This window comes from Lethenteron reissneri, chromosome 2 (assembly GCF_015708825.2).
Source record: "Lethenteron reissneri isolate LAM-NWPU_2019-01 chromosome 2, ASM1570882v1, whole genome shotgun sequence".
NCBI lineage: Eukaryota > Metazoa > Chordata > Hyperoartia > Petromyzontiformes > Petromyzontidae > Lethenteron > Lethenteron reissneri.
The window spans coordinates 15,642,767-15,663,170 of NC_083780.1; the positions used below are offsets into that span (position 1 = coordinate 15,642,767).

The 20,404-nt window shown below is 48.3% G+C and overlaps 2 protein-coding genes across 2 annotated transcripts; both read left to right on the top strand.

Annotated features, from left to right (window-relative positions):
• Nucleotides 1–119: 119 nt before the first annotated feature.
• LOC133341950 (deleted in malignant brain tumors 1 protein-like) lies at nucleotides 120–7,461 on the top strand. The gene is made up of 5 exons (XM_061550795.1): nucleotides 120–244; nucleotides 1,039–1,350; nucleotides 4,223–4,243; nucleotides 6,206–6,532; nucleotides 7,445–7,461. Exons 1-5 carry the CDS (start codon nucleotides 154–156, stop codon nucleotides 7,459–7,461), a joined length of 768 nt encoding a protein of 255 aa, XP_061406779.1. The 5' UTR covers nucleotides 120–153.
• Nucleotides 7,462–7,674: 213 nt separating this feature from the next.
• LOC133341961 (deleted in malignant brain tumors 1 protein-like) lies at nucleotides 7,675–16,178 on the top strand. The gene is made up of 6 exons (XM_061550802.1): nucleotides 7,675–8,008; nucleotides 10,718–11,032; nucleotides 12,702–13,018; nucleotides 13,306–13,330; nucleotides 14,307–14,612; nucleotides 16,132–16,178. The coding sequence occupies exons 1-6, from the start codon at nucleotides 7,675–7,677 to the stop codon at nucleotides 16,176–16,178; spliced, it is 1,344 nt and encodes a 447-aa protein (XP_061406786.1).
• The last annotated feature ends 4,226 nt before the right edge of the window (nucleotides 16,179–20,404 follow it).

Here is a 20,404-nt window from a genome sequence, read left to right on the forward strand (position 1 = left end):
CGAGGGAGCCCTCGCTAGTTAGGTTGGGGGCGCATCAGCATCCCTCTTGGGTGTCGTTTCGTGAGCCACTGCAACGACCAGGCAGGTGTGTGCGTTAGGACGCGCCGCGTTCAACCAGCTAGGGCCGTCTGCGAATCAGTTCCAGAGTGATTGATGATGGTGGTCGTGGTGATGGTCGCCAGCTGGCGCCGCGCTCTCTGGCTGCTCATCACCTGTCTCCTGGTATCACGTGCGTTAGCAACAGGTAATGTCGCACGCAGGCACGGCGTATGCGCGCGCCATAAATGCACCTGGGACATGCGTTAAGCACGCCTATTTATCCCGTAGGTGTGTAGATGTGTACGTGTTTGTGTCTTCGTATTTTTTTAAATATGTAAATGTGTGTGGATATTTATCCAGTTTGTGGGGACCGGTAGTGCAGTGGTTAACTCACTGCGCTTTAAACTCGACGACGCGAGCTCGATTCCCGCTCAAAGCCAACATCGGTGACAAATATCTGGACCGGTGCTGGACCTCCCCTCTGTCGACTCAGCCTCAAATGAGTACCTGATAAAGTCTCTCCGCGCCGTGTGGGTCATGGGGGGTATTTGGCCATACTTCACCACCCTTGTCAGTGCGGGTTTTTATAAACAGGGTGGGGCGTACACGTGGAAGCGCATACGTTACCATACAACAAGTGATGTTTACGTACTGAAATCTGCTACACATCGCGTAGCCCCCACAGCCTATAATACCTGTTATGCACGGTGATCGCGCATCCAGCCGCTATTCAGGCTCCATAGCTGATGAGATATGATGAAGTCTGGCGATTTGCGGGTGAGTTTGGCCAAGAAGCGCTATACGTGGAAACGGCATCCAAAGGGGCGACGAGATGACCGACCGGACAGCGTTGTGCTGTGTCTTGGGAAAAATCGCTGGTCCCACAATTGCAAGGTTGGATGGGTGGAGGGGGTCAACTTATCTCATATGCACGCGCGCACACGTTGAACTGCACCTTAACAGCCTCCATTATCCGTACGATTGAATGATTCAAACCAGATGGTCAAGTTCAGCTTGTGGATGGTGGCGCGTGCTATGGCCGGGTGGAGGTGCTCTACAACGGCACGTGGGGCACAGTGTGCGATGACTTTTGGGATCTCCAGGAGGCCGCGGTCGTGTGCCGCCAGCTGCGTTGCGGCTCCGCTTCCTCGGCCCCGGGCGTAGCGCGCTACGGACAGGGCAGTGGCCCGATATGGATGGACAACGTTCGGTGTCTCGGCACCGAATCTCAACTCTCCGCGTGTGGGCAAAACGGCTGGGGGATTCATGACTGTAGCCACGGAGAGGACGCGTCCGTCGTCTGCTCTCAAGGTTCTCGTCGTCGTCGTTGTTGTTTTGCTGAGTGTGCTGAGTGTGCTGTGTGTGCTGTGTGTGCTGAGTGTGCTGAGTGTGCTGAGTGTGCTGTGTGTGCTGAGTGTGCTGAGTGTGCTGTGTGTGCTGAGTGTGCTGAGTGTGCTGAGTGTGCTGAGTGTGCTGAGTGTGCTGAGTGTGCTGAGTGTGCTGTGTGTGCTGAGTGTTCTGAGTGTGCTGAGTGTGCTGAGTGTGCTGAGTGTGCTGTGTGTGCTGTGTGTGCTGAGTGTGCTGTGTGTGCTGTGTGTGCTGAGTGTGCTGAGTGTGCTGTGTGTGCTGTGTGTGCTGAGTGTGCTGAGTGTGCTGTGTGTGCTGAGTGTGCTGAGTGTGCTGTGTGTGCTGTGTGTTCTGAGTGTTCTGAGTGTGCTGAGTGTGCTGAGTGTGCTGAGTGTGCTGTGTGTGCTGTGTGTTCTGAGTGTGCTGAGTGTGCTGAGTGTGCTGAGTGTGCTGAGTGTGCTGTGTGTGCTGAGTGTGCTGAGTGTTCTGAGTGTGCTGAGTGTGCTGAGTGTTCTGAGTGTGCTGAGTGTGCTGAGTGTGCTGTGTGTGCTGAGTGTGCTGAGTGTGCTGAGTGTGCTCAGTGTGCTGAGTGTGCTGTGTGTGCTGAGTGTGCTGTGTGTGCTGAGTGTGCTGAGTGTGCTGAGTGTGCTGTGTGTGCTGAGTGTGCTGAGTGTGCTGAGTGTGCTGAGTGTGCTGTGTGTTCTGAGTGTGCTGAGTGTGCTGTGTGTGCTGAGTGTGCTGAGTGTGCTGAGTGTGCTGAGTGTGCTGTGTGTGCTGTGTGTGCTGAGTGTGCTGTGTGTGCTGAGTGTGCTGAGTGTGCTGTGTGTGCTGAGTGTGCTGAGTGTGCTGAGTGTGCTGTGTGTTCTGAGTGTGCTGAGTGTTCTGAGTGTGCTGTGTGTGCTGTGTGTGCTGAGTGTTCTGAGTGTGCTGAGTGTGCTGAGTGTGCTGAGTGTGCTGTGTGTTCTGAGTGTGCTGAGTGTGCTGAGTGTGCTGTGTGTTCTGAGTGTTCTGAGTGTGCTGAGTGTGCTGAGTGTGCTGTGTGTGCTGTGTGTGCTGAGTGTGCTGAGTGTGCTGAGTGTGCTGTGTGTGCTGATTGTGCTGAGTGTGCTGTGTGTGCTGAGTGTGCTGTGTGTTCTGAGTGTTCTGAGTGTTCTGAGTGTGCTGTGTGTGCTGAGTGTGCTGTGTGTGCTGAGTGTGCTGTGTGTTCTGAGTGTTCTGAGTGTTCTGAGTGTGCTGAGTGTGCTGAGTGTGCTGAGTGTGCTGATTGTGCTGAGTGTGCTGTGTGTGCTGAGTGTGCTGTGTGTGCTGAGTGTTCTGAGTGTTCTGAGTGTTCTGAGTGTGCTGTGTGTGCTGAGTGTGCTGAGTGTGCTGAGTGTGCTGAGTGTGCTGAGTGTTCTGAGTGTGCTGAGTGTGCTGTGTGTGCTGAGTGTGCTGAGTGTGCTGAGTGTGCTGTGTGTGCTGAGTGTGCTGAGTGTGCTGAGTGTTCTGAGTGTGCTGAGTGTGCTGAGTGTGCTGAGTGTGCTGAGTGTGCTGAGTGTGCTGTGTGTGCTGAGTGTGCTGAGTGTGCTGAGTGTGCTGAGTGTGCTGAGTGCGCTGAGTGCGCTGAGTGCGCTGAGTGTGCTGTGTGTGCTGAGTGTGCTGAGTGTGCTGAGTGTGCTGTGTGTGCTGAGTGTGCTGAGTGTGCTGAGTGTGCTGAGTGTGCTGAGTGTGCTGAGTGTGCTGTGTGTGCTGAGTGTGCTGAGTGTGCTGAGTGTGCTGTGTGTGCTGAGTGTGCTGAGTGTGCTGTGTGTGCTGAGTGTGCTGAGTGTGCTGAGTGTGCTGTGTGTGCTGAGTGTGTTGAGTGTGCTGAGTGTGCTGTGTGTGCTGAGTGTGCTGAGTGTGCTGAGTGTGCTGTGTGTGCTGTGTGTGCTGAGTGTGCTGTGTGTGCTGAGTGTGTTGAGTGTGCTGAGTGTGCTGAGTGTGCTGAGTGTGCTGTGTGTGCTGAGTGTGCTGTGTGTGCTGAGTGTGCTGAGTGTGCTGTGTGTGCTGAGTGTGCTGAGTGTGCTGTGTGTGCTGAGTGTGCTGAGTGTGCTGAGTGTGCTGTGTGTGCTGAGTGTGCTGAGTGTGCTGTGTGTGCTGAGTGTGCTGAGTGTGCTGTGTGTGCTGTGTGTGCTGAGTGTGCTGAGTGTGCTGAGTGTGCTGAGTGTGCTGTGTGTGCTGAGTGTGCTGAGTGTGCTGAGTGTGCTGTGTGTGCTGAGTGTGCTGAGTGTGCTGAGTGTGCAGAGTGTGCTGTGTGTTGGCTTCATGTGTAGGGAGTGGCAAGTGTAGTAGTTAGTGCGCTGCGCCACGTACCCGGCGACTCGAGTTTGATTCACGCTCACGACCAACACAAGTGAGGAACATTTGGACCGGCCCTGAGCCTCCCCTAGGTCGACTCAGCCAGGTGCGGTCTGTAAACATCGCCACGAGCGAGACAAAGGCGGCCAGCCGCGGTACTGACCACCCACCCCCTCATGTGCCCCTCCGGCCTTCATCGGTGTTCCCTGACAGCACATGTATATTCTCACCAACGACGCTAATTATTATATTGTATATTTGCTTAAGTAGTGAAACGTGAGGGTTTTTTTACATTTTGAATGGCGTTCGTTTTCAAAACATAGATATTTTACAACCAGATGTTGACTTTATATGCATACTAATTACGCAATTATAATACAGGCAGACCTTAGCGCCTACATCTACAGGAACGCATCTTGAGCGCTAAGCGAGGTCTAATAATGCATTGACCAGATGTGCACACTGACCAACACGTGCTTTGTGTGTCTTTCAAATGCCATCGCCACTTGGTTTGGAGCAGCTACTGTGACGTCACCACCAGGTGAGATATTAAATCAACAACATCACTGTTGTTGCTGGCCATAGGCCCAACAGCTTCTAGTGTAAAGCGGTCAGGAACAAACATCACTATTGAGAGCATTGAAAAAAATAATAAACACGCTTCTTGTACAGTAGAGCGACCCTTCCCCGCTATACAGGTGGCCCAAAAGTCAGGACTCATGGTAATTATATTTACTTGAAGAAATCACAGAGAGTTATTTAATTTATTTTAACAAATGTTCAAACTGACTTCCATAAACATTCATGCATGATGCATTAATTATCTTTCGAAATCAATTTAAGACTTTTTTTTAAAGATGACAGCTCATCGTGGAGGTAGCTCTCTGATCTTATATTTACATGCAAATTTCTCACTTTAACATCACTAACCCCGCCCACTTCGTTTATGACCGTCGGGCTACACCCATTTCAAACCTTTAAAATAGCCTGCCTCAGTAGCTTCCCGCTCTTTTTTCTCCTGATGACAATTGCTTGTGTTGCGATCGAAACTTCGTAGTTTTTTGTAAAAAAAAATTGTTCTACGTGTCTTAACCAAAATATTCCAGACACCCATCCATCAAATTTACCATGGAAGTGGAGAAGGATGGCAAGCTACCATTCTTGGATGTTCTGTTTGAATGGCTCTTTGGGACATTCTGTCTACAGGAAAGCCACCCACACAGATTCCTACTTGAAGCCTGATTCCCACCACCACCCGGCTCAAAATAATTCCCTGCATCTCTGACCAACACCACCTGGCCAGTGAATTAAAACATGTACATCTGGCCCTCAAGATGAACGGATACTCAGACCGTGCTATCCGCCAAGCTGTTTCTCCCACCATGCAGAAACAACCTCCTGAAACTCCGATCAAAATCATCACGTTGCCATACATAGCAGGCATTACCAAAAAGATTTCCAAAATTCTAAACAAACACAAGATCCAGGTCCGATTCAATACAGTACACAAAATCCGTGATCTGATCCCATCCGTAAAGGATGTCATTCCTGACTTACATTTCCCCGGTGTTTACAAACTGAGTTGTTCCTGTGGTGATTGCTATATCGGGGAGACGAAACGACATATTTCTGACCGAATTCGCGAGCACAAGTCAGATTTGAAACACGGCAGAACGATTTTTTTTGCCGAAGCTGATCATTGTTTCATTACAGCGGGTTCTCATGATATTGTTTTCTCCGATACCAAAGTACTCTGTAAACCTCCCGGATACGACCAAAGATCTGTCCATGAAGCCATCCAGATATACAAACATAGACACAACTTCAACCGAGAGGATGGTTTTACATTAAGCAATCATTGGAAAGATGTCATCAACCAAGTCAAACTTTAGCTGCCCTATAATTTTACAGCCATATCCATTTCTTCCAGTTTTTTACTCCCAGCCTGATACACCACCATCACTTGTCGTGCAGGCACTGCACTGATGCACAAACTCCCCTCCCCTGACATCACGAAAGAACACAGATGGTTATCTATCGGCTTAACTCATGCTAATCCCGTGCCCAACCGTCCACACGGCCTGCCACATGCCCCCCCCCCCCGACCCCTTGACTCCTCCCCCCCCTAACACCCCATATAAACACGTTGTCTCGTAATAACTCTCTTCATACGCCTCAGTAATATTGCTGGAGCAGTCAACACCTGATGACGGTTGCTTGTGTTGCTTCTGAAACGTCGTAATTTAATTTATTTGTTTTCATTTTAATTTATATAATATTTTTTACCTACGTGACTTTACCGAAAAAACGAAAGAGTATTTACCGAAAGACCCAAAGAATATCGTTAATCTTTAGTAAAAAAAATATCCCCCATTTTTAAATGTCATCTGAGAAGGAAAAATACACATGTATATGAACAATGATAATAGATAAACAATGAACTTAAAGAATAAATTATCACAATGTTGTTGATCAAACTTTTGATTGGTGGGGGTGCGGGTAGATGTCCAGGTGCGCCTGGTAGGTGGCGGCACGTGCCACGGCCGCGTGGAGGTGCAATACCGCGGCGCGTGGGGCACGGTGTGCGACGACTTTTGGGAGCTGCAGGATGCCGAGGTGGTCTGCCATCAGCTGAGCTGTGGCTCCGCCGTGTCCGCACCGGGAAATGCTCGGTACGGAGCGGGCAGCGGCCAGATCTGGATGGACAACGTGCAGTGCAACGGTTCCGAATCTCAACTCTCGCAGTGCAGACAAAACGGCTGGGGCACGCACGACTGCAGCCACGTGGAAGATGCTTCCGTCGTTTGCTCACAAGGTTGCCTGTGCGCGCGTGCGTGTGCATATATTAGTGCGCGTGATTGATTAACTTCAGTGTGAGAATGGCGATATTTGAAACAGTCCTGAGCCTCGCCTAGGTTGAGTCGGCCTTAAGTGAATGCCTGATGCGTTGTGGAGAGAAATTGGCGTGGGGTTAACCACATACCCCCTCGTGTGCCGTGCCAGCCTTGATAGGTCGTCGCTAACAGTACTTGCCCCAAGTCTGAAAAATCTTTACGGTAGATCATTGGATTTGGGAGTGGTGGCATAATGGCGAGCAGCGATATAATATCGGGGAGTGGAGAGATTGGCACTTTTTGGTTTCACTGCCACTCTGATCCCGGCCACCTGTGTTCGAGGCCGAGGCAGCTCTACGGATGTTGAGAGATAAGCATGGATTTGCCGTAGCTGAGGGCAACCAAAAATGTTCAGTTATGACTCTGGAGACGTGGATATAAATTTTCGCCTCTCTCCGCCGAGCGGTGGCGCAGGTTCAGATATAATGAATCTGTAACGTATCATATATGCTATCTAGTTAGTGAATATCAGTTAGACTGTACATCAATTCACAAGATAAACTCGGCAATCTTAACCGTGTGTGATTTGTCTTTCTTAACATGTCGGCCATTGGTGACTGGAACAGCCCCTACTGCAATCCCATCTGGTAAGGAAGCTCACGTTTGACTCACTGCAGTTCATTTATAAGTACGGACTCTTTCAGAACAATACTTCGCTGTTGTAGAACACCCAGTCTCTGTCATGACATTATCTATCAGGTTGCATTCCAGCGCCACTATAGATTATGGTCCAGGTACCGTTTACATGGCTGGACACATGATCATAAGTTTTGTCAGTGCAGAGTATGGTCGAGATTACACTCAACAAGAGTCGCGTTCTGAGATTTTGTTGTTGCTGCTTTTTGCAGTTGCATCCAAGGTGTGATATTGGCATCGTGTTGTGAGACAACGAATCCATTGGGAAGCCCACAGAGCAGCGTGACTCGCTGACATTGCGAATCACACCTTCAATGTTAACACCCAAAGACAACTCTGCCCTATAACAAGGCTGCATGATGCTCATCAATGAGCTATGCGACCCACATCAATATATATGCTTTGTAAATGTATATCTTTTAAGCAATGTAAATTGAAAGTCATGGTATCTGTTGTTTCAGTTGTTGAAGTCCGCCTGGTTGGTGGAGGCAACGCGTGCCAGGGCCGCGTGGAGGTGCTCTACGGAAGGTCTTGGGGCACGGTATGCGACGACGTTTGGGACCTGCAGGATGCCGAGGTGGTCTGCCGTCAGCTGGGCTGCGGCTCTGCTGTGTCCGCTCTGGGAAACGCTTTCTACGGAGCGGGCAGCGGCCAGATCTGGATGGACAACGTGCAGTGCTCCGGCTCCGAGTCTCAACTCTCGCAGTGCAGACACAACGGCTGGGGCACTCACGACTGCAGCCACGTCGAAGATGCTTCCGTCATCTGCTCACGAGGTGTTGCGTTTGCTGTGGCTATTAATTAATTATGGTGCATCTTTGCATCAGGCGCCTCGTAAAAGGTGTCCCTGCACGTGTGCCAGCAAGCTGGTACCATCCCGTTTATATGGATGGGGTGGCTTGCAATTCGCAATAATTTAATAAAACTGCCATCAATGGAGTGACATGAAGCCTTATTGGCTTTCCCAGTCCACCGAGTGATCAGATTTTTGATTAAAGTGAACACTGCTTTGTCTACCCACTGGTATACCACAATTGCAATGAAGGATAACTTATAGCCCTCTCTATGCCTCACTGAGCATGGGACTTGTTCAGACTTCACCACGCTCGTCAGTACGATTAACATGGTGAAAACATTTTAGTCGCGATGTTTTGACCTAGGTCAGAGGTCGTAGAGCATCGTCATCTTTTATTATTTAATGCCATAGGGTTATCAGGTTACTTACGCTTGAAACGGTGCCCGTTTTGCGTGGGACGGCATCTGATAGCGCATCGCGACAGGCCACGGAACAAAAAACAACACGCTTAGAGGCCACAGAGTAGGAAGTGCTAGGAATGTTAATGGGCGGTTGAAGGCTTCCTGACACCAAGGGGAAACCCCACAACTAGTGTCACCCGTGCAAGGTGCACACTCTAAGAGAAATAGCTCCCATATTGCCTTTAACCTCCGATGTCCCGCACCTCCAATTATTATGGTTGGCTACGTATGGTGCGAAAGAAGTTCAACATACATACAACAGACTGTTGGGGCAAGTGCAGTTAGCGTGTAGCACCTACAAAGACCGGCATGGCACACGAGCGGGGTGGGAGGCCAGCACAAGGCCCGGCCGCTTTTGTCTTCCCAGTGTTGATGTTTTACACATCGCACCATTTGTAGCCAAGTCGACCTAGAGGTGGCCTGAAACCGTGGTTCAAATATTCGCGAGCGGGAAATTAAAATCCGTTCACTAGGTTCGTAGCGCAGTGCGCGGACTGTTGCACTTACGCTACCATCCCACACACACAACCCTCCAACACTCATGTGACTCTGCATAAAATTGCAATGGTCCCAATCATTCTCTTAACCAATCGTCTCGACCAAGTCCAGATCCTTGATGCCCTCGCAGGCGTTGCTGTGTGTACGACCTTACTCAAAGTCTTCAAAAACACCGATCGCATGACACGTGCGTTGCCCACGAGAAAGCAACCCCGTTGTGGCAGCTCAGTTGGCTCGTGTGTTGCTCCTCGTACACGGCCACTGTGCACACGGCCACTGTGCACACGGCCACTGTGCACACGGCCACTGTGCACACGGCCACTGTGCACACGGCCACTGTGCACACGGCCACTGTGCACACGGCCACTGTGCACACGGCCACTGTGCACACGGCCACTGTGCACACGGCCACTGTGCACACGGCCACTGTGCACACGGCCACTGTGCACACGGCCACTGTGCACACGGCCACTGTGCACACGGCCACTGTGCACACGGCCACTGTGCACACGGCCACTGTGCACACGGCCACTGTGCACACGGCCACTGTGCACACGGCCACTGTGCACACGGCCACTGTGCACACGGCCACTGTGCACACGGCCACTGTGCACACGGCCACTGTGCACACGGCCACTGTGCACCCAGTCGCGTCTCTGGGGTGGTCCACATGGTCTCACGTGGGCCATGACCTCTAGCTCCAGGTAATGCTCACTCCTTTTGCACGTATCGCCACCTGCGCTCTCCTCTGTACCGAGGTCTGTCTCGGGCTTCAATTTTTTATTTTATTTTACTAGGTAAGACCCACTGAGATATATATTTATTTTTTCCGAAGCGACCTGGCCACAAATGATAGCTCAACGAAGTGGCCTATCACGTGGAAATTTATAGCAGCCAAATACTCTGAACGCATGTTTCTAAATGTGGAGGGAAAACCTGGAGGACTTGTAGAAAAATCCATGCGACCACAGGGAGAGAGGCAACGAAAACTCAAAATATATAGGTGCCAGGGTCAGGATCGAACCCATAATCTCCTGTACACCAGGCAATATAGTTAACATCACCACTGCGGTATATGCGTGAGGTAGCTACCTACCCCATGCAATTTGCCCTCGTACCCTTGTGTTTTCCCTCTAGCAACGATGAAAATCGCTCACGTGGTGTGAACTAAATGAGTGACTGAAAATATTAAAGAAAGAGACAAGTTTGTCACGTGTAAGAATCATAATTGCATGATGTAAAATCAAACGTGCAACCTTGCATCCAGTCAGCATTGGACACGTGTGCTCATCGTAAGTGTTTTTCCGGTTGCAGCGAAAGTTAAATGGTCAAATATCTGTTTGCAGAACTCTCATGCAAAAGTGCAATCTGCCGGAGTCGTTACTAAAGTATCAGTTAAACATCTAATCATGCATTGGTCATTTGGAAACGAGCAGAACGCATTGTGTACATCTTTGAATTCTACACTGCGACGAAGTTTCGGAAAATAATTTAATCACGGCGTCTGATTTTGGATTCATTGGTAAATGCCATTATTTGATGATGATACACAAATGGAGCATTTTAATCTCTCCAGCAGTCTGTGTTCACCACACAGAACAGAACTGTCGAACATATAACGACTCAGTTCCCCGATTCACAAGATGAAGGAAGAGGCACCATCACAGGGATACACTCCGTTACTCTTATGGTGATCGCTGTAACGTTAGTGTGTGTTTTTGTTTCTTCAGGCGTTGAAGTCCGCCTGGTTGGTGGAGGAAACGCATGCCAGGGCCGCGTGGAGGTGCTCTACGGAAGGTCTTGGGGCACGGTGTGCGATGACGTTTGGGACCTGCGGGATGCCGAGGTGGTCTGCCGTCAGCTGGGCTGTGGCTCTGCTGTGTCTGCTGTGGGGAACGCTTTCTACGGAGTGGGCAGTGGCCGGATCTGGATGGACAACGTGCAGTGCAACGGTTCCGAGTCTCAACTCTCGCAGTGCAGACAAAACGGCTGGAGCACTCACGACTGCAGCCATGTGGAAGATGCTTCCGTCATCTGCTCACGAGGTGTTGCGATTGTCGTGGACAATGAGATATTTTTGCACGAGTCTCGTAAAATGTATTTTTTTTTTATTTGCGTGAAACCATAAGTAGCCTCATAGAAGTTAAAATCCACCACCTGGACCACTATTTGCATTAGATATCTTATAGAATACTGTCTACCTAATACGGTCTGCCAACTGTTAACTCCATCTTGGGGATGATACTAATTTAGAGTCTTTGTCAATCTACTGCTGGATGGATGTCTTCCCCATGTCGTGTGGGTCGTGTGGGTTGTTTGACCATACTTCATAGATTACTACAGGCAGACCTCGCTGAACGTGGGCGTTGTGCTCCTGGAAAATACCTTTTTGGACAAACTGCATTTTACAAATTATAGGCATGGTCAAAATAGGGTTGAGTTCCTGGGTCCGAAATTATCACCCTCTCCCTCTTTGTTTAAATGTCTCTACACGATTTCCACCGTTGTTATTGTACTAAAGGATGCTGAATTGCTCTACATTGATTGTGTGCGCACTCTTTATTTCAACTTCACCTTGACACAAAACCCCCATCTCCATTACTCTTCCTGCACCGGGGCACTCACGCTCAGCACTTGCTCCTGACACTGTCACTTGAATGTTAACGATTCACCATCGAGGCGTCCACCTAACGTCCTCAACATCTGGACGGCTAAATGGATGTGGCAATTGAAAACTAATTTCTTTAACAACTGCTATTAGTGCTTAGTTTGTTGCCCAACCCCCGCACCTCCGATTAGCACGGTTAGCTAGGTACGGTGCGATAGAAGCTCAACATGGATACATATATACAATGTGTGAACATTTGCGTTGTGCAATTGTGCGTGTTGAGTGTGTTACATTGTCACACTAAAACACTTACACAGAACATACATGGTTCATAAATAGTTCTCAGTCGATCCACTCACAACTTCCAATGGATGCAGCACCCTCGTGGCACTATTTTTCGACGCGGAGATGAGAATCTTAGCAGCGTGAAACCGCATACAGCCTAAACATCACCCGCGTGTTCCGGACAACACACCTCATTAGGTAAACTGTGTACAGCCGAAATACGTATTCCATGAATCCGCGTTGGGAAAGATTTTCCTATACATAATAAAAAAATCTCCTTTTTAAATACTCTTTGGTTCTTTCGGTAAAGCCTGAAGGTTTGCAGAGTATCTTGGTCTCGGAAAAAAACAATATCATGAGAGCCCACTGCATCTCTCCACCCTGGCTCCTCCTCCACTCTTACCTTATATAATCGCTTGTCACAAACAGCTCTCTTTGCCCACTACAGTATTTTTTTGTTTCTTGCTGTGGTTGTCCCACCTGATGACGGACGCTTGCGTTGCTTCCAAAACGTCGTGATTAAATTTGATTATTTCTATTTTTAATTTTAATTTGTATTCTTATTTTTTAGTTTATTTTATTTTTTCACCTACCTGACTTTACCGAAAGAACCAAAGAGTATGGATCATTGCAGTCACGAAAACTTCAAATATCCTTATTAAAGTATAATTACCGAAATGTTACTTGTTTCTTATATCCGTCAATCCACAACTTGTGGTATTACCACAAGCATGACACATTGGAGGCTTATATTCGTTTCCAGGCATCTTGTGTTCAGTGTGGACCGTTGGAAACATATGTGCATGTTTTTGTTTCTTCAGGCGTTGAAGTCCGCTTGGTTGACGGAGGCAACGCATGCCAGGGCCGCGTGGAGGTGCTCTACAGAAAGTTCTGGGGCACGGTGTGCGACGACTTTTGGGACCTGCAGGATACCGAGGTGGTCTGCCGTCAGCTGGGCTGTGGCTCTGCTGTGTCTGCTGTGGGAAACGCTTTCTACGGAGTGGGCAGTGGCCAGATCTGGATGGACAACGTGCAGTGCAACGGTTCCGAGTCTCAACTCTCGCAGTGCAGACAAAACGGCTGGGGCACTCACGACTGCAGCCATGTGGAAGATGCTTCCGTCATCTGCTCACGAGGTGTTGCGATTGTCGTGGACAATGAGATATTTTTGCACAAGTCTTGTAAAATGTTTTTTTTTAGTGTGAAACCATAAGAAGCCTCATAGAAATTAAAATCCACCAACTGATCCACTTTTTACATGAGATAGTTTCTAGAATACTGTCTACCTAATACGGTCTGCCAACTGTTAACTCTATCTTGGCGATGATTCTAATTGAGAGTCGTCAATCTACTGCTGGATGAATGTCTTCCCCATGCCGTGTGGGTCGTGTGGGTTGTTTGACCATACTTCATAGATTACTACAGGCAGACCTTGCTGAAAGTGGGCGTTGTGCTCCTGGAAAATACCGTTTTGGGCAAACTGCATTTGACAAATTATAGGCATGGTCAAAATAGGGTTGTGTTCCTGGGTCCGAAATTATCACCCTCTCCCTCTTTGTTTAAATGTCTCTACACGATTTCCACCGTTGTTATTGTACTAAAGGATGCTGAATTGCTCTACATTGATTGTGTGCGCACTCTTTATTTCAACTTCACCTTGACACAAAACCCCCATCTCCATTACTCTTCCTGCACCGGGGCACTCACGCTCAGCACTTGCTCCTGACACTGTCACTTGAATGTTAACGATTCACCATTGAGGCGTCCACCTAACCTCCTCAACATCTGGACGGCTAAATGGATGTAGCAATTGAAAACTCATTTCTTTAACAACTGCGTTAAGTGTTTAGTTTGTTGCCCAACCCCCGCACCTCCGATTAGCACGGTTAGCTAGGTACGGTGCGATAGAAGCTCAACATGGATACATATATACAATGTGTGAACATTTGCGTTGTGCAATTGTGCGTGTTGAGTGTGTTACATTGTCACACTAAAACACTTACACAGAACATATATGGTTCATAAATAGTTCTCAGTCGATTCACTCACAACTTCCAACGGATGCAGCACCCTCGTGGTACTACTTTTCGACGCGGAGACGATAATCTTAGCAGCGTGAAACCGCATACAGCCGAAACATCATTCGCGTGTTCCGGACAACAGACCTCATTAGGTAAACTGTGTACAGCCGAAACACGCATTCCATGAACCCGCGTTGGAAGAGATTTTTATATACATAATTCAAAAATTTTCTTATTAAAGTATAATTACCGACATGTTATTTGCTTATTTTATCTTTCAATCCACACCTTGTGGCATTACCACAAGCATGACACCTTGGAGGCTTATATTAGTTTCCAGGCATATTGTGTTCAATGTGGTCCGTTGGAAATATGTGTGTGTTTTTGTTTCTTCAGGCGTTGAAGTCCGCCTGGTTGGCGGAGGCAACGCATGCCAGGGCCGCGTGGAGGTGCTCTACAAAAAATTCTGGGGCACGGTGTGCGACGACTTTTGGGAGCTGCAGGATGCCGAGGTGGTCTGCCGTCAGCTGGGCTGTGGCTCCGCCGTGTCAGCTCCGGGAAATGCTCGGTACGGAGCGGGCAGCGGCCGGATCTGGATGGACAACGTGCAGTGCAATGGTTCCGAGTCTCAACTCTCGCAGTGCAGACAAAACGGCTGGGGCACGCACGACTGCAGCCATGTGGAAGATGCTTCCGTCGTCTGCTCACTCGGTATTGATCTTCAATTATGTATTTATGTTCACAATCCATAAGAAACTGCCATTTAAAACTCAATTTGTCGACAAAATAATAGTCATGCACTGGTCACATAAAAATAAAGTTACAAGCCTTTATTCATATTAAAGTTTTTTGGGTTAGATCGCGTAAATAAAATAAAGTCCTTAACCCACCCGACATTGCCAATTAGTCAGGTTTGTCAGGTAAACAAAACGTGCCAATTAGTCACTCCTTCAGCACATCGGTGTGTTGGAGAGTAAACCAGCATTTACTGTTTTGAGTACGACGTTTAACTGGTGATTACAACCAGCTTAATCAGGCAATTTGGCAGAATTGTGAAGACTTCTTCCTGCTTCCGGTCTTAAATAGAGCAAGATAATGTCATCAATGTGTGCCTATCAGGTGGAAAAAATTGGTCGCGAAAGCCTACGTGCTAAAGCTTGCTAGCCTTCAGTTTAAATGTCACATTTATTCAGCCGGTATTTACATATAAATGGATCATACTTGCATAATGAATGTTCATTGCATACACAACATTGTATATATTGTTTACTGCATTGATATTTTATTGCCTTAATCATACCCATGGCATTAAGGTTGACCCATAGGATAATGTTATTTAACATTGAGGCCACTCCTTCACCTGAGCAATGGATGCGCATCAATGAAGGCAAATATTTCCACAATGCAACGGGATGATGTTCTCAATGTTCGTGCGAATTATTAACACAAGCTTGTGTGTGCGTGTCGTTTTCAAATGGCTTACATCATCGACATCATCCGGAGCAGCTCTTCGCACTACTTCTGGTAAAGTCTGAGTAAACGGCAGCTATATTCAGGATGTATAGTTGGAATGATTGAAATACCTGCAGTCGAAGAACATTTAAGTATGTAATATTTAGGTTATCCGAATGGCCGGTAACTCAGCACTGTGGAGGGGCAGTGAGGGTTGGTGATCACACTCGTGTTGCGAAACTTCCTTCCTCTGGGCATCGAGGAGGTGCCATACTCTGGCTTGCTCTGGTTTCCTGCCATATGTATAAACACTCATTCATTCATACTCTTTGGTTCTTTCGGTAAAGTCACGAAGGTAGAAATTAAATTAAATAATTTAATATATCGAGGTTTGTAAAGCTTGGGCAACTATTGGCGCTAGCTCACCGCCTGGCTGTCTTTCAGCTTGTCTATGGTTCAACGATTGTGAGATACAATTTGCATAAACGACGCCGCTATATATGAAAAGACAAACAATATTATTTTCATTATTTGTACTGGAAGCACAGAAAACTGGAAAGTAAATGCAATAAAATAGCGATATTTATTTCTAAAAGTGATGGGAAACTTGTATTGCAATGAGAGGTGTAGCGTGAAAATCTTGGAAAATCATATCGCCGCAACTCTAGCTGTAAGTTCCAAATTAAAAATCCCAATCAGAAGGCCGCTGAATAGTCGTCATTGATTGCAGAGTACCAATTTGTTGTGTGGGGTTGTGAAATGTCCACCACTGCCTCAGGGATGGCGAAGAAGATGAACTGCACCCAAGACTCCTTTGAGCATTGAGTCACCATCTATTTATTGCTCGTTCTGAAAAAAGAAAGCGTTTAACATTTCCTGACATTTAATAAGTTTAAGTTGTCCACTGTTGCTAACGAAATCAATATTTCACAGCACTACGTCCACACATTCTTACAATGTCCCTGTGGGCAATGGTGTTAGCGTAATGGTGATCGGCACTGCACTTTTAATCCAGCAACAAGTTCAATCACCGCCACCAGCTAACATCTGTGGCCAGTGATATCTCAACTGATATCCCTCCACTGGCCAGCGTGGTGATGTATAGTCAATCAAACCACCATGATTAATACGACCATGGCGGGGCAAGGGGGGGGACTTCCTCCAGAAGTGGACTAACACTGGCTGAAAGTTGTCATTCGTAATGCATCATGTCCACACAGGACAACAGCACTATCCGGATGGAAATATTCTTCTGCATTGTGCAATAGTTGGGAAGGCTATTAACATGTGAATTGATATGAAGTTTTTGTGACTGCATGAATCCAATCTCTCCCTTTAACGCAGCTGCTGTGCGTGCGTGCGGTGACGGAACTCCTTTCCATCTCTGACCCTGCCTACTTATCCTTGGGTGACACCCACCTCAAACCTATATATAACCTCGTGTTGCAGCAGCCCTTTCTTGTTCAGCAGTTCTACTGCTGTATCTTTCCACCTGATGACCACCGCTTGTGTTGCGATCGAAACGTCGTGATTTATTATTTATTTTTATACCTACGTGACTTTACCGAAAGAACCAAAGAGTATGTGAATTGAGTCTGTCCTGTTTCTCTCTTTTGCAAATGTCACCGTCATCATATGGAGCAGCTCCAACCACCATTGGCACCACCACCACCACCAGATCCACCCCCACCATTACCACCACCCCCACCAGTACCACCAGTACCACCACCACCACCCCCACCAGCACCACCCCCACCAGTACCACCACCAGTACCACCCCCACCAGTACCACCAGCACCACCCCCACCAGTACCACCACCAGCACCACCTCCACCAGTACCACCACCTCCACCCCCACCAGTTCCACCACCAGCACCACCCCCACCAGTACCACCACCAGCACCACCCCCACCAGTACCACCACCAGCACCACCACCACCCCCACCAGTACCACCACCACCAGTACCACCCCCACCAGTACCACCACCACCACCCCCACCAGCACCACCCCCACCAGTACCACCACCAGTACCACCCCCACCAGTACCACCAGCACCACCTCCACCAGTACCACCACCTCCACCCCCACCAGTTCCACCACCAGCACCACCCCCACCAGTACCACCACCAGCACCACCCCCACCAGTACCACCACCAGCACCACCACCACCCCCACCAGTACCACCACCACCAGTACCACCACCAGCACCACCCCCACCAGTACCACCACCAGCACCACCCCCACCAGTACCACCACCAGCACCACCCCCACCAGTATCACCACCAGTACCACCCCCACCAGTACCACCACCAGCACCACCCCCACCAGTACCACCACCAGCACCACCCCCACCAGTACCACCACCACCAGTACCACCACCAGCACCACCCCCACCAGTACCACCCCCACCAGTACCACCACCAGCACCACCCCCACCAGTACCACCACCAGCACCACCCCCACGAGTACCACCACCACCAGTACCACCACCAGCACCACCCCCACCAGTACCACCACCACCAGTACCACCACCAGCACCACCCCCACCAGTACCACCACCAGCACCACCCCCACCAGTACCACCACCAGCACCACCCCCATCAGTAGTACCACCACCAGCACCACCCCCACCAGTACCACCACCAGCACCACTGGCAGTACCTCCACCGTCGCCACCAGCAGCAGCAGCAGCACTGTCACCACTGCCGGTAAGACCTCTTAACATCAAGTGACGTTGACATGAGGGTTGTAATGATAGCTGCATGTACTGGGCAACACCGTTTTGTGGTTGTGAAATGTAACCAATTATATCATACACTTGGAATCTAAACATGCGATTCGCTCGTTCCAAACACAGAGAGGATGCCAGAAAGGATGCCACTTAAAGTTTTATACAATGCCGTATACATTACACAGATTCTTTGGAGCACAATGTGGTATAGGTTACACCTAACGTGGTATGCATTCACGTAAATATATTTAAATAATAATGAAGTAAACAATACTGCACTGTCTGGTTGCACACCATCATTCCGGTTAAGGATAACGGCCTCCTCATAACCTGTTGGTCATGAGGTTTGTTTGACCATACTCAAGCGCCGTGGTGACGTCACCGCCACTTTATGACGAACGGCGGTTGTTGTTGTTGACAATACTTTGACCATGCTGGTCAGTGAGGGTTGTTGATAAGTTGGGTGGTGATGGGGGGCGTCGTGGTGGCAGAGCCGGGGGAGTTCAGATATACTTCGCCACTTGTGTTAGCCTTGGGTGGGGAATGGAATTGAGGTCGCATTCAGAGATCAGTTTGCTGTTGTGCCACCACTACTACACACAGTTAAAATAGCCCGTGCAGTAGATGCATACCTCACTCTTTGTCCAACCGTCCAATAATTCAGCGTATCTTCGTGTTCGAACGAGCACAGGCCATCACTTATTAAATAGTCCTCATGAGCCAGTCGAGTAGATTCCACGTTATTGCTATCCTATAGCCAGGACCGTCTAAATAAATAGGACCAGTATTTATTTTTACATAGTGGTAATCGTCAATGAAGGAGTCCAGCAGTATATTGATAAAGTGTTGAGAATGATTATTATTGTTGTGGTATTTTCCACACACGCAAACATAACTGCCTGGATGACAATGCTGCCCTGCCTGTTGGTGATTGGTTGGAAGGCCATTATCACTGGAATTGAGTTTATCGCGTGTTTTTTTCTACTGAAAATGTAAATCATCATTGTATGGAGCAGCTCTCACTACCGACGGCACGACCACGACTGGCACCACCATCGCCATCACCAGAGCCACTATCACCCTTGGTTAAAAAAAAAACTTACATCACGAAATAATGTGAACAATTATCGGACACTGTTTTGTCACTGCAAGATGAACGTAATTGCACTACATTATCATTATTAAAAGTAATTGTCCTCATGCTCTGAATCAATTAAGTCGACTTGTTTGTATCCACTAAAGCGGAAAGAATGTTTATAATCTCGCATGCCTAGCGGCAGTTCGTAGAATGCATGGGTAGAAGATTTGTCACCGGCTCTCTCATTGTTTACACAACAGGGCAGGTATCGCAACTTGCCCCTCCACTCGACTGGGAGATTGACACATGACAATCCCATCGATATATATTAATTCTCAGAACTAAAATTTATTCAAATAAGGGTGAAAATACAAATTTAAACATCTCGTTCGAGAGACAAACATCGCACCTCCTGGCTTTTTTTCCTCCTGGAAGACACTGGTGGAACGGTAAATAATAATGATAATAACATTTTAAATAGCGTCGTTCATGAAAAACTGCATCTCACAACGCTGGCCGATGCGCACATCTCCTTCTTGGGTGGAAAATTAAAGACACAAGCCAGAGTAGTGTGGTTGTGGCCATGCAACACAAACAATGGATCACACAATAAGCCCCCTGCAGCCTGCGCTCCTTCAATGGAGCAGGAGCAGTGAAGCGACAGGAACTCTCTCTCTCTCTCTCCTGCCGCCCTCTCATTGTGGCGAGCAGCAGACCTCGACTTTGGCATTTAGCTGCTGTGCGTATTGCCTGCATCATATACAAGGCCAGAATTGAACCCACAGTTTAAGGTTTTATATACTGTATGTTTTTGTATAGTTAAATTAGTATTGATGTAAATGTCGTGAAGACTTATTTTTGAATGAACTCGCACAGCGGCTTGTGGAAATGGATCCATGCGGTGGACTAAGCGTGCGTGAAATATTTTTAGGGCTTGCAAAAAGGGGCCGCAATTTTGTCGCCGCAATGCGCACTGTGACTTTATTTATTTTTTTCAACTTCCCCGCCGAAGGCGGAGGAGGCAGTTTAAATGACGGCAATTGATTAATCACGCCGAACACCCACGGCACATTAGGAGTAGTTACACGGATTTCGAAATATCGTGTTTACCTGCGTGGTTACCATTTTTTTACTTCACGCAAATCTTCCAAGACCTTTAAACGTGGCCCACACCACGCGCACCCACACCGATGTTGTAATTTGAAGTCTTTCGGGGTGGGGCGGGGTGCAGGGGTGAGGTA

What these genes read in the sequence shown, in the direction of transcription:
- LOC133341961 (XM_061550802.1), top strand. Translation starts at nt 7,675, where the DNA reads ATGGTATCTGTTGTTTCAGTTGTTGAAGTCCGCCTGGTTGGTGGAGGC. An exon ending in CCGTCATCTGCTCACGAGGT is followed by an intron (nt 13,019 to 13,305) that starts GTTGCGATTGTC and finishes AGATTACTACAG; the next exon opens with GCAGACCTTGCTGAAAGTGG. An exon ending in CCTTGCTGAAAGTGGGCGTT is followed by an intron (nt 13,331 to 14,306) that starts GTGCTCCTGGAA and finishes CAGGCGTTGAAG; the next exon opens with TCCGCCTGGTTGGCGGAGGC.
- LOC133341950 (XM_061550795.1), top strand. Translation starts at nt 154, where the DNA reads ATGATGGTGGTCGTGGTGATGGTCGCCAGCTGGCGCCGCGCTCTCTGG. An exon ending in ATCACGTGCGTTAGCAACAG is followed by an intron (nt 245 to 1,038) that starts GTAATGTCGCAC and finishes GATTCAAACCAG; the next exon opens with ATGGTCAAGTTCAGCTTGTG. An exon ending in TACTGTGACGTCACCACCAG is followed by an intron (nt 4,244 to 6,205) that starts GTGAGATATTAA and finishes GGGTGCGGGTAG; the next exon opens with ATGTCCAGGTGCGCCTGGTA.